Source organism: Petaurus breviceps, unplaced genomic scaffold, assembly GCF_028583685.1.
Source record: "Petaurus breviceps papuanus isolate PSGF00001 unplaced genomic scaffold, PetGlider_PUasm1.0 90977, whole genome shotgun sequence".
Classification (NCBI taxonomy): Eukaryota; Metazoa; Chordata; class Mammalia; order Diprotodontia; family Petauridae; genus Petaurus; species Petaurus breviceps.
This window is the reverse complement of record NW_027187391.1, coordinates 13,620,468-13,634,749: the sequence shown is the minus strand read 5'-3', so window position 1 is coordinate 13,634,749 and position 14,282 is coordinate 13,620,468. Positions and strand designations below refer to the sequence as shown.

Genomic DNA, 14,282 nt, shown 5'->3' with positions numbered 1-14,282 from the left:
CTTTCACTTCCTTAGAGAGACTTTCATGGATGCAATTTTTCTTAGTCTATGAATTCCATTTTATAATTATAGATGGAATTCTCTATTTTCTGAATTGAAAGTCCTCATTTTTTACCCAAACTGATAATATCTTCCTTTATCAGTTTTATTTCTCTTTTGAGTCATTCAAAGGCTTATTCTTATTTACCCACGATATCTGGTGGGTACATAAGACTCATTCTATCATCATCCACTATTGGTTCACTTTATTTAACATTGTAACATTCACTATTTGGTTCCTTTCTACAGTTCTGCTAATTTTTCCTTTGGAAATTTAGAATCATCTCTTGGTTTTTCTGATGGAATTTTAGGTTTTTTAATATGTTTTTTCTCTTTATATCTTTAGTATTTCATCTTTTTTTCTGTATTCTCAGTCACTCACATTCTGGACATTCTTTTTACTGGTGCCACAAACCACTTAACATAGGGCTACAGGGATGGCTCAGTCTTTTCAGATGCAGGATGTGAAGTTCACTGCTCTGGCTTTCTACTCCCAGGAACCTTCAGGTTTGAAGCTGGTCCTAGCTTGGTTTCCAGGAGCTTTTCTCTTTGGACCAATGTAGTCACATGTACAACTCAGTTTTCAGAACAGCTGTTTCTTTCATAATGTTTCCTTTCCTCCTCAGCTCTCCTTAAGTCAAGTCAAACTAACAAGCATTTATTAAGCATTGCTATGTGCCAGGCACTGTGCTTACCACTGAAAATACAAATTAAAGCAAAGCAAAGAAAATAAAATAAAATAGTCTCCTCTCTTAGCTAACATTATGATAAAGGAAAACAAAACATGAAAGGGAGATGAAAAGGGGGAAAGGAGAAAGGCAACCACTTGCTCAGATACATGGTGGCAAAATCTAGAGAGTGAAGTATGACCTAGTCTGGAAAAACCCGCATCTGCTTCTTGCAGAGTGGAGGTAAGACAGAAGAATCTATATCTATATCTATATCTATATCTGTATATCTATCTTCTTACTGGTTCTATTTACTTCCCTTCTCGACAGCTTATGGAAATCTTCATGGTTTATTATTATCATATCTATAATAATTTTTAAAATTTATTTTTATAAGAATTAATTATCTCTCAATCACAATGACCTCCAGACATAAAATAAAATAAATAAATGAAGTCTGCATAACAAACATTTACAGTTAAACAACACAAATTTCTACATTGATCACATCCAAAACAGTGTCCTTCTACCTTTTAAGTCTATCACTTCTTGGGAAGGAGGCGGTTTCTGTATTTCATCTTTAGTCTTATAAGAAATATTTTTAAAAGGCCTGCTCTCTGAGAAATGTAGTTTCTCTGAAAGGACATGCCGCCAGTCCTCACACCATAGTGGTGGTGGGCATAAGAATCCAGGGACATATGAAGATAGCCATGCCCTAGAAGTTCCCTGTTCCTAGTATGATGAAACAAACAGTAGTAGCCTCCTGCTTTCCTTTCACCCCTGACTCTGTCAGAACTGTCAATGTTCTATTCAGTGGAAGTTTTCATTGCTTGTTATGCTAGACATAGCAGGCTTATAAGGTCTTCTTCCAAATGATAGTTAATATTACCAGTGATGTTGGTGGGAAGTGAGAGAAGGCATAATCTCCTTCTCCTATGGTTATGGAGACATTTAGTACAGTGTCATAGTCCACTTTGAGGATACTTCTTTTGGTCTGATGGTCATCAGTTTTCTTTGGTTTGGTACTTAAAAGTAATGTCACAGAGTCATTGAATTTTAGAGTTGGAAGAGACCTCAACTGCCATTTAGTTCAATCTATATCTGAAAGGAATCCTTACTATAATATACCCAAATGTGGACATACATCATCTACTTGAACATTCTCATAGAAATTGTGTTTTTATTTCTTTTTCTTGGAATCAGGTCTAAATTTGCCTCTTTCTACCCCTCACTTCTGCTTTTGCTCAATAAGACTAGGGTCTAGTTTTAGAACTCTTGTTTACTTTTGGCCCAATTTATAAACATTCAGATAAATGTTTATGAAATCAATTACTCCTTTCATAGATGGTGCAGAGAAGAAGGCTATTTGCTATGTGACTTACTATTTGGGGATATCCTGAAAGAAAAAATGTAATGTCTGACCTTTTATGAGAACTCACTTGGTTTTGGAGTGTTTTGTCATATGAATTGGAAGAAAGCAGATTTCAGTTGTAAATTTCACTATGAGGGCAGTTTACATAGGAGAAAACTAGTGGTATCCATGCTTCTATGATTTTATACAAACAGTTTTCCAGGGGAGGAAAATTGGCTCCCTAAGAATGGAAACTTCCTTCCTTCCTTCCTTCCTTCCTTCCTTCCTTCCTTCCTTCCTTCCTTCCTTCCTTCCTTCCTTCCTTCTTCCTTTCTTCCTCCTTTCTTCTTTTCTTTCTTTCTTTCTTTCTTTCTTTCTTTCTTTCTTTCTTTCTTTCTTTCTTTCTTTCTTCCTTCCTTCCTTCCTTCCTTCCTTCCTTTCTTTCTTTCTTTCTTTCTTTCTTTCTTTCTTTCTTTCTTTCTTTCTTTCTTTCTTTCTTTCTTTCTTTCCTTCTTTCTTTCTTTCTTTCCATTCCCAATGCATTGCATAATGTCTGGAACATGTTAGGAACTTTATTTGTTGATTGTCATGCATACATGCTAAACTTTGTGATTAAAAAAAACCCACATGTTAAATTTTTGCGTTTCCATGGTGCTGGAAAAAGAATCTTTCACATAGCAGGGTATTTTAATTTTTTGTAAGTGAATGAATGAACCATGCAATTGAAAATTAAGAAACAGTCAAAGTAATATGTGACTGAAATATTGAGGATGTTTCACCATTTATTTTTTTACCAACTTGGAGTCCCTAAAGTAGATATTCAAGTCATAAATTCCTATAAATGTGTATAACAACAACAAAAAATTCTAGGCTCTCTGCTCATACTACCTCCTCCTTCCCCCATACACATAACTCATTGGCAGCCCCATGACCCTATGGTATTAAAGGGGGAGATTTGGGGCACACAACTCCAGGGATATTTAGGGACATTAGCCAAATAAAGCAAATGTGTGCAAATTTATTCCATGATGACCATGGCCAAGTTTATCCAGACAGTAAGTACAGATCTCCATTTGGTATATTGTGGGAACAACAAGAAATTTCCACTGCTCTAAAATGCCCCAACCTTTGTATCTCTCCTTTAAACATTTGAATGTATCTAGTCAGATTTTTTTTTTTGGAGTGGGGGAGGCAAGGCAATTGGGGTTGTGACTTATCCAAAGTCACACAGCTAGTAAGTTTTAAGTCTCTGAGACCGGGTTTGAACTCAGTTCTTCCTGACTCCAGAGCTGGTGCTCTATTCACTGCACCACCTAGCTGATCCCCTAGTCAGATTTTTTTTTTTAAATCAATGTTACTTATTCATAGAATAAAAGAGCTGGAAGAGATCTTAGCAATTATATAATCCAACCCTTTGTTTTCACAAATAAGGACATTGAGGCTGAAGGAGGTAGAGACTTGCCCAAGATCATCCAAATCATTACTAAAAGAGGAAATTCAGGTTAATATCTTTTTCTTTCTTTTTTCTAAACACATTTTCATTAAAAAAAATTAACAACAAATATCCCTATTACCATCCTCAACATATTAGAGGGAAAAAAGGAAAATGAAACCTTTGTAACAAATATGCATAGTCAAGCAAAATAAATTATTGCATTGACCATCATCAAAAAATATATGTTCTCATTCTTCATCATGAATCCATCACTTTTCCATCAGGAGATGAGTAGCAGGCTATGTTATCAATTCTCTGGAATTGTGGTTGTTCACTGCATGGATCAGAGTTTTTTTATGGCTTTCAAATTTGTTTGTTTTTATAATGTTAAAGTTATTGCACAAATTGTTCAGCTGGTTCCATTCACTTCACTGTATCAGTTCATAGAATTTCTTTCAGTTTTCTCTGAAAGCAATCCCTTCATCATTAGGTATATCCCAAGAGTATGCCATTGCATTCATGTACCATAATTTTTTCATGATGCAGACCCATTGGATTGGGGCTAAGAGTGGTAGGTTTGAATAGAGGATGACTCAAATTGTATTTCAAATATGGGTGTAACCAAGAGATGTTACATGAATAGAAGCCCTTGCTTACTTAATTCACAGTTAATAATGGTATAAGTAATAGAAATCTCAAGAAAATTAACAAATAAGCAAACCAGATTAAAAAAAATAAAACTCCAAACTATTTGAAGAAAAGAACATGACCCTTAATATATAATAAAATATTTTATTTGTTCTTTATTTCTTTTCAGATCTCTTTTATATCTATGTACTTACAAGGTATTGTTGCTGTAATTTTTATGTAGTTATAGTTATTTTGTAAGTTATGACTCTATTTTCTTTTCTCCATGCCACATCTTTCCATATTTCCTCATATTCTTCACATTTGTGTAACAGTTAGGGTATAGCCATATTCTATTCAGCTAACATAGTACACTTAAATCAGCCGTTCCTGAATTGTATGTTTTTCCATACTCTTGCTATCACAAAGTTAATATGAATATTTTTGTCCGTATACATTTTTCTTCTAATTTAATAACATCCTTCACATTTAGTTTAAATAAGTATGTCACTGGGTCAGAGATTATTATTTTTGTATACTTTGTCATATTTTGCTAAATTATTCTACAAAAATATTATATCAATCATTCTACCACCAATGTTACTGCATGTCCCTTTCCCCATAATTCAGCCAACAATAATTTCTCTTACTTTAAATAATTATTTCTAATTGAGTGTATATAATCTTGTGCCTCAAAATATATTTTTGTTTCCTTTATCTGAGAATTAGAGTTTGAAAAATAAGGGGACTTTTTTGCCATAAATTTAGTAACATCAAAAAAATAGATAAATGTATAAATATCAAAATGTCAGGAACTCCCAAGAAATGCCCTCTACCATAGCAAATCTTCAATAATTCATAGTCTTTGGTAGTTCCCTATAGGATTATGAGGTTAACAGATTTTTTTCAGGGTCACACAACAAGGATATATAATCACAATAACAAAAGTTAGCATTTATATAGCACGTTAATGTTTGTGAAGCACTTTTAAAATATGCTCACATTTTATCTTCACAATAACCATGGGAGGTAGATGCCATTATTATTTCCATTTTACAGATGAGGAAACCAATATAGGTAGAGGTTAAGAGACTTGCCCAGAGGCTCATGGCCAGTAAGTATCTGAGGCTGCTTGAACTCCAATCTTTCTGAGTCCAACTTGATATTCACTGCTTTCCCTAGTTACTCTGATATCAGAAATCAGACTCGATCTCAGTTCTAACTTGATCACTATCTATTACAATATACTGTTTCATGTTATAGTAAACTATACAACCATAGAATGTTGAAAACTGAAGCCCAGAGTATCAATATCTGGATCACAGAGTTTATAGAGGGAAATAAAATGTAAGAAGACTGGAAAGGTAGAAAGGAACCAGATTGTGAAGGGTTATAAATGCCATAGGATTTTATATTTGATCCTGAAGGTAATAGGGAGGCACTCGTAGAGAGAGCTGACATGATCAAACTTGTACTTTTTAAAGGTCACTTTTGTACCTCACTGGAAGATGTATTGGAGTGAGAAGAGACCTGAGGCAGAAAGACAAACCAGAAAGCAATTTTAATTGTACAAGTATTAGGTAGTAACAGCCTGCACTAGGATGATAACTTTGTGGGTAGAAAGAAGAGAATTATGTAAGAGATATAGTGAGTGCAGAAGCAAGATTTGGCCACAAATCATATTTATGGAGTGAGAGTGAGAGAAAAGTCAAGGATATTACCAAATTTTGAGCTTGGGTAACTGAGAAAATAGTGATGCCCTCAACAGTATTAGGGAAGTTTGGAAGAAGAAGTATAGGGGAGTAAATAATGGCATTTTGAGTAGCAGTCGCCTATGTGACATACAGTTGGATATATCGAAAAGGCAATTGCTGATGCAAGACTGGAGTTCAGGAGGAAGGTTAAAGCTAGAAGTATAGATCAGGAAATTATCTGCAAAGAGATGATGAGTGAAGAGTATAGATATAGACCAAAATGATAATGAAATCACTAAGCAAGATAGTAGAGAGGTGAAAAGAGAAGCCTCGGCACAAAACCTTGGGGAACAAGTAAGCATGACCTTGAGAAAGAACCAGCAAACAAGCTGAGAAGGTGTGGACAGGCAGGCATGAGAGCCAGAAGAAAGTAGTGTGATGAAAACATAGAAAAGAGAAAATACCCAGGAAAAGAGGGTGATCAATAATTTCAAAGACTGCAGAGTTGAAGAAGGATGAAGATTGTAAAAAAGTATATTTGACAAGTGACAAATCTTTGGTGACTTTTAACTATAAATCTGTAATGCTGGTACATTAAAATCTCATTCATGATGTACAAAATTTCATTTGGAAAAATGATGAAATAATAAATTGAAGTGGGGAGAATAGAATATTTTTCTGAAACAGGGTAAAAAAATAGGGGTCAAAAATAAGCATTGTCTTCACTTACCTGATAAGTTATGAAAAAAAAATAAATGATTTTTAAGTAGTAGCCATAAGTTTTGAAATCCCCTATGAAATTGAAGAGTGTTTCATTTTGAGCAGGAAAGTGATTTTAGTACTTGGGGTTTCGAGGGAAATTGTTAAACCATGTAGTAGTGGGTATTTTTTTTCCTTTGTAAGACAAATTGTAAAATACATGTTTAAAGAAAAAACAAAACAAAAGCTAAATTAGTAATGTGACTAAAGACACCAATTCTATAGAAAGTCCTAGCTGTTTTCCAGAATAACCAATGAAGGGATGAACAGTCTTCCAAAATTGTGAAGTGCGTACTTAATGAAATTGCCTGATAGTAGGGAGAATAATAGGTGGGAGGAAGTTAACTCTCACTCCAAAACCATTGGTTTTAAAGATCAAACTGGTTCAGAGTAAGTAGTAGAAATGAATCTTAAAATGAATGTTCCAGAAAGTAGACATTCAAAGACTTGAGTAAAGAAACTAGGCTATAAAGTAAGAGTGATTGCAGAAAATCTCATCAATTTAGAATCATAGATGTTAAGAGCTGTCACTTCTTGTCTTCCAAACCCTCTCTCACTTCTGCGGCCTACCAAATGAAAGTGACCCTCTCTGTCCTTCCTCAAATTTGTCAGAGCATTCTAACCTATAGCTCTCCTCTTCACTGTTTTTCCCTTTTCGTGTCTTTCCCCCAATAAATTGGAAGTTCCTTGAGAATAAGGGCTGTGTACTATTTATCTTTGTATCCCTGGGACCTAGCACATTACTTTCTATATGTGAGAGTGTTAACAATTTTATTGAATTGGAATGGCATTTCATTATCTAGTGAAGAAATTAGGAGCAGAAATATAAAATTGGCTTGTCCAAAATCACACAAGTCTTGGCAAAGTCAGGGCTAGAAGCAGATTCCCTCACTTCCAGTTAATGACTAATTGTTTTGTTTTACTTTCATCCACCAGACCTTTGAAAAGGAGAGAAAAAGAGAGAAGCCAGATAAACTTCTGTTTATTTTTTTTTGGTTGACATTCTAATAGCACAACCCTTTTTTCTTCTTCTTTTTTCTTCACTCCTAATTTTATATCAGGAAAATGAAAGCTTACTTTGTTTCTAGTTTCAGAATCTTTCTTTCCCTGTCCCCAGTTCCAAAGACTCTCTCACTTGACTCTGCCAAACCTCCTGGTCTGTGATGTTCTGTGACTCTCCTTTAGTGATACATGATCTGGACCTTTACTTGGGGAAAATTGGTCAGTCTTGGTACAAGTCAATGGTTGGGGTTCTAGGGGAAAAGACCTCCCGGCTCAGAACGAGTTTTAGAGCTTTCCTGAACCACCTATAAGAAAAGACATAGATCAGGGGATTGCATGCTGAGTTGAAGTAAGCAAACCAGATGAAGATATCAAAGACTAGAGGTGGGGTGATGAAGTTGAGGAGGCTGTCCACCAAGGTATCAATGGTGAATGGCAGCCAACACAGGAGGTAAATACCCACTGCTATTCCCAGAGTCTTTGCTGCTTTCCTCTCTCGTTTAGAGGCACCAATCTGACCTGAAGAGGTGCCTGTGCCCTTGCTCATAGTGCTGATCTGCTGGGCTTGCCTGTTGGCCACGATGAAGATCTTCACATACAGGCTAATCATAATGACACAGGGGAAGAAGAACACAGGAAAATTCAACCAGCCCCAGAATTTATTGAACAGCAACTGGCAGCTGCCCACACAAGGCATCTCATCCAATAACATGCCCAGTCCTTCCTCAACCACATCAGTGTAGAGGAAGAAGGCAGTGTATGCTGCAGGAAGCCCCCAGCCCACCACTATGTATCTAAATGCCACCTTGACAGTGAACTTGGTAGGATAAAGGAGGGGGTTGCATATGGCACAATGGCGATCAATGGAAATGAAACATAGGTGGAAAATGGAGGTAAGGCAGAAGAGCGTGTCAAGGTAGGTATGCAACCTGCAGAGGAAGTCCCCAAAGAACCAGCAGCTCTCTACCGATCGAACTGTGCTGAATGGAAGCACCAGGAGCCCAAGGAACATGTCAGCCAGTGCTAGGGAGAGCAGCAAGAAATTGGTAGGAGTATGGAGTGCTTTAAAATAGGACACGGCAAACACCACCAGCAGGTTCCCCAGGACGGTAATCAACATACCTATGGCACAGGCCAGGTAAATGATTAGCTGAACGCCCAACGGATGCAGGGTTCGAGGACAAGACCCATTCACCTGATAGCATAAAGTTACGGGATGATCTTCAGAACCAAGTTCCTGGAGAGCTCCCATTTTTGGCCGAGTCACTGCACCAGAAAATCCAGTCCTCTCACCTCACCCAGGAACGGGGCTTTGTCTGTAAAATAAGCCAAAGAAAGGGTCTGCCACTCCCCCGCCCAAAGAATCCTCCACTTAACACTCAGAGTGATTGCATTTGAATACCAAAGGTTTCTCGGAGTTAGGGGGCTTTTACTCAGTTTAAAAGGGGAGGGAAAGTGAGTTGGGGTTAAAATGCAAATACCAAGGAAAAGTCAGGATCTGCCTTCCTCCGGGGCTAGAAAAGTAGAAGAATGTTACTCGATTATGAAAAAAGAGCCCTGTGAAAATCAAAGTAGGATTATTAGACCGGATTTAGATTCCGTAGTCCAAATCCAAACAAGGAGCCATAACTTTTTCCTTTTGTTTCTTTTAACTAAATCAGTACTTGGTAAACAAGTTCCAGACTCACCATTTGAAAAATCAGTGAGGTTGCTTCTTAAAGGATCACCTTCAGAGGTTTCATTCCACAAATACGTCAACCTCTACTAAACCCATTTTAATTACCCCAACAATTAAAAGATTAGAGATATGATTTCTATTAACAATGCGCTATTTCCAAATCCAGCACTTTATTGGGATTTTCAGACTTTGAGGTCTTGCTAAGATTAAGGCAGGAAATGCAGATTAATGTATCCTGGAGGAGGGCAATGAAATCCTAAATAGGCGGAACTGAGGACTTCAATATTCCTGTTGTTTTAATACTTACTGAGGTGAAAAGGGCAACCACCACTTTGGAAGAGTGTTTCCTGCATCCAGTGAGTTCTCTCACATTGTGAATTCCTTCTTAGGGTTCTGCTTAGATCCATAGGTGAAATCCGTTCATGAATTTATACTTCAATAGAAAGTCGCTCCAACTATATGGAGTGTGGTATCCAATGAGCACCAAAGGGAGTCTCGAAGGAATTCCTTTATGGGATACATTTTCTGCCTATGAAGGCTCAGGTGTTTAAGAATAATAATAATAAAAAAAAATCTCAGCAAACCATAAACATTAAGTGCCCAATTCAAGTTGGAATTCATTATTGCCTAATTTATTTTCAGGGCAACCCGCGTTACTTTTTTTTTTTTTTTTACATTTTACCTTTATGGACAGTAAATCATACATAAATATCTGTCCAGGAAGGATTCAAGACATAATACCTAGAAGCCTCTGCTTTTTCCCAATTGACTTTTTTTTTAAATAGCTAGTACTGCAAGAGGAAACAGACTTTAAATGGATGCATAGTTGTGGGAAAGGCAACTGAATATTGCAAAATAAATACTAATGAATTTCTAAAACCGTATAAATTTCTCAAGCTGGAGAATCAAAATAGAGTGTTCAAAATAGAGTGATAATCAGCAAATTCTAACCAAGAAGAATACAGGAAAGATAATCAGCAAAAATTAATGGAGAATATAGTCTAACCATAAATTAACAATTAAAAAGTAGGGAATATTTAAACCTCCTTAATAATTAAGCTTGTCATTGCTTTTCATAATGTTTGACTATAATGAGGATCTTAGTCCACCGAATTAAGAATGATTTCAATTTTCAATCCTTACTTGGAATACAGGGTAAACAAGATAAAGCAGAAGTAAAAGACAGAAATAATTTTGAAAGCTGCAATTCAGAAATAAAGACCTCTGTTATGGTCCACTTTCTAGATGTTAAAGAAGCCGTGAAGCTAGAAGATACCTTGAAGATCATCCAATTCAATCCTCTCATTTTTATTGAAGTTTTAAAAAAGATTTATTGCTGGGGGCAGTAGGTGGCACAGTGAGTAGAGCACCAGCCCTGGAGTCAGGAGTACCTGAGTTCAAATTTGACCTCAGACACTTAATACTTACTAGCTATGTGGCCTTGGGCAAGTCACTTAACCCCAATTGTCCTGCCTTCTCCCTCCCCCCAAAAAAACTTCCCCCAAAATTATTGATGGTTTTTTTCATGCCAGTCTTTTCTCAATATAGGTTATTCCAAAAGAGCATTGCCCCATGCCCTCTCCACTGCACTGAATCTTAGTTGTAACAAGTTTTTTAGAAACAGTTAAATAAAACTACAGAAGAGAATTGCCTTCATAATCTCTACTGAGTGGACAATCAACCATTCTACTGAGTGGTCAAAAAGTATGTTTCATCATCTGTTCCCTAAGACCAAAATTGGTAACTTTAATCAAAATTTATCTATTTTTTAATATTTTCATTTACACTATTGTAGTTATTTTGTAAACTGCACTCATTTTATTTACTTGCTGTACCTCATGCAAGTTTTTCTTGGGACAGGTTTCCAAGCCAAATCCATTGTTTTCGCAAGAATGGCTGCCAAATCTTATGTTTATTTTTACATACTTATGTCTAATGCCATTCAGAGGGTGTACATTGTGTGTAACACTTCACATGGGATCAGATTAGATTAATTCAAATTCAGTGATTGTTGTGTCAATCATTCAAATTCTCTGTGCCTCAATTTCTCCATTTGTAAAATGGACAGTTATGCCATCCTTGTCCCTCAGTCTTACAAGACTAGCATTAAAGTGAGAGATAGAGTGAAATGATGACAAAAGGACTGGGAGAGAAGCCATGTTACCTGGATTTTAGCTACTCCTACCAGCTCCTAATTGTGTGACCTTGGATATTTCAGGTGATCTCTCTGGGCTTTGCATTTTTCATCAACAAAATTGGTAAGGTTATAGTAATAGTTGACCCTTATTTAACACTTGCCAAGAACTTCACTTATTTTACTTTCCTTGATTCTTATAATTTTATGAGGGAGATATTCACAACTAACTATAGATATTATCGTCAGTTTACAGTTTTTATGAGGAAACTGGAGCTCATAGAGGTAATACAATTAACTGCAGCTAAGTGTACCTGCCGCAGGGTCAGGAAACTCATTGTCCTGAGTTCAAATCCAGCCTCAGACACTTATTAGCTGTATGACGCTGGATAAATCACTTAAACCTGTTTGCTGCAGTTTCCTCTTCTATAAAATGAGCTAGAGAAGGAAATGGAAAGCCACTCCAGCATCTTTGCCAAGAATACTCCAAATGGGGTCACAAAGAGACATGGCTGAAAATAACTTTACCACATCAAAAACAACAACAACAAATTGTGCATTGTCATGATTTGATAAATCTAAAGATATTTTGTCAAATTTGTCAACAAAAACATGATGCAATGGAGAAAAGTAATGGATTCAGTATCAGAGGACCTGATCACATTTCATCTTTTTCTCTACTCATTTCTTGTGGGACTTTGGGATGGTCACTTAACTTCTCAGGGTCCCAGTATCTTCATTGGGAAAGTTGAGAAGGTTGTACTAGATCAGTGGTCTACAAAGTAGTATCAAGGGATCTCTTTGAAGGTATATGGGTTGACCCTAAAGTGATCTTGGTATGACCACAAGGGGAATGTGGCAAAATGATGGAAAATGTCATAGCCCATCCTTCAGGCCAGAGACAATTAAGAATCTTAACTTCAACACAAGCACATCTTCCCTTACCTTCCAACACTGGTCCATTCCTACTCCCACTCCTGCTTATTCCTTCCTTCAACTACCAACCTCTCCATTAAGTTTCTTGAGGGCAAGGGACTCTCTTTCTTTTTCTCATTTCTATCTCTAATGCTTAGCATAGTACTTGGCACATTTGTTGTTCTGTTATTTTTCAGTTATGTCTGACTCTTCCTGACCCCAATTTTATTTGCAAAGATACTGAAGTGGTATGTCATTTCCTTCTACAATTCATTTTATATATGAGGTAACTGAGGCAAATAGGTTAAGTGACTTGCCCAGGATCATACAGCTAGTAAGTGTTTGAGGGTCAGATTTGAACTCAAGAAGATTAATCTTTTTGACTCCAGGCCCAGCACTTTATCCCCTGAATTACCCAGCTGCCCATGTGTCTAGCACATAGTAGGTCCTTAAAAATGCTTATTGAATTGACTAATAGTGCCATGTATTTACATAACATTTGATGTCTAAAAAGTAAGCCTTATCATCAATATCTAACTTTATTCTCATGGGGCAGGTAAGGCATGTATTTTTATTCTTGTTTTATATGATGTGGACATCAAGGCACAAAAGAGTCCAAGATCACACAGCTGGCTACAATGTGGAGAGGTCCTGTGAAGCATCAATCGTTGACATAGCCTGCAAAAAGAAACTGGAGGCTACTGCCTACAGATGTCATGTAGCTCAGAACTTAAACAGAGTTATCCAAGAGTACATTTCTTCATTTATCCATAGGATACATATACATATGTGAATATAGACATATACACATATGTGTATGGATGTATGTACACATATGCATATATGTGTATACATATGTATATGTGTATGCATACTATCACTGCTGCTGCTGCTGTTGCTGACACCTCTGTACTACTAAAGTTTCATCTCTTGTTCATAGTTCTTAATGTTAGTGCCTTCCCTCTGAGACAAACCCCAATTTATCCTGTATAGATCTTGTTTGTACATATTTATTTGTTTGCATGATGTCTGTTCTATCATCCTGCGAATTTCTTGAGAGCAGAGACTTTTTTTGCCTTTCTTTGTATACCCAGCACTTGGAACACTTCTTGAGATATATAAGTGCTTAATGATTAATAAATACTTGTTGACAGAGTGATTAGTGAGAAGTATATTAAAGGTTCCCATTTTAAAAAAATTTGGACCAACCTTCCATTTCAACTTGGTTCCAAGGTTTGTAAAAGACAATTGAGACAGAAACCACATTAATTATGGAACTTAAAATTACAAACTGCTTGACAGAGTTTTTAGTTACATCCTAACTGTTATGATTGTTTCCCGGGGGCCTAGCAGCTCCCAGTACAGCCTGTTAAGATGCCACTGACAACATTGGCTTGTCTTATGGGAACACTTAGCTCAGAAATTTCCCTAGATCTAATCCCCCAAGTCTTTCTTCTGTGCTCTTAAAATCAAGGAAGACTGAATTATGTATTTCGAAATAATAGCAGTTGTTCTTTCATACTCTGAATCAATTTGTTTTTCATTTCAATTAAAATTTTTATACAAGGGACTCCTGTAAATTCATATCTGGAATATTACAAGATACAAATGTTTGTTTTTAACTCTCTAAGAACACCATATGATCCTTTCATTCTAAATGTTTAACCTTTCCCTTTGCCTTCCAATAATATTCTATGGAACCCCTTTCCACTCAATAAAGTGACTTTTAAAAACCTTTGAAGAAGCAAATATAGAAAATATTTTAAAAATCAGTTAGATCATAAAATTTTTAGGAATTACATTATGGTTATAATATTCCTGGGAGTTTTCATTTTGGGATTTCTTTCAGGAGGTGATCAGTGGATTTTTTCCATTTCTATTTTACCATCTGGATCTAAGATATTGGGATGGTTTTCCTTAATAATTTCTAGGAATTATCACTTAATCATTTAGAAATCATTCAATTTCCTCCTGATGGAT

General features: G+C 36.2%; 1 protein-coding gene across 1 annotated transcript; it reads right to left on the bottom strand.

Annotated features, from left to right (window-relative positions):
* Window positions 1–7,795: 7,795 nt before the first annotated feature.
* Window positions 7,796–8,827, bottom strand: TAAR5 (trace amine associated receptor 5). Its single transcript, XM_069077280.1, has one exon. It carries the CDS (start codon window positions 8,825–8,827, stop codon window positions 7,796–7,798), a length of 1,032 nt encoding a protein of 343 aa, XP_068933381.1.
* Window positions 8,828–14,282: the final 5,455 nt, after the last annotated feature.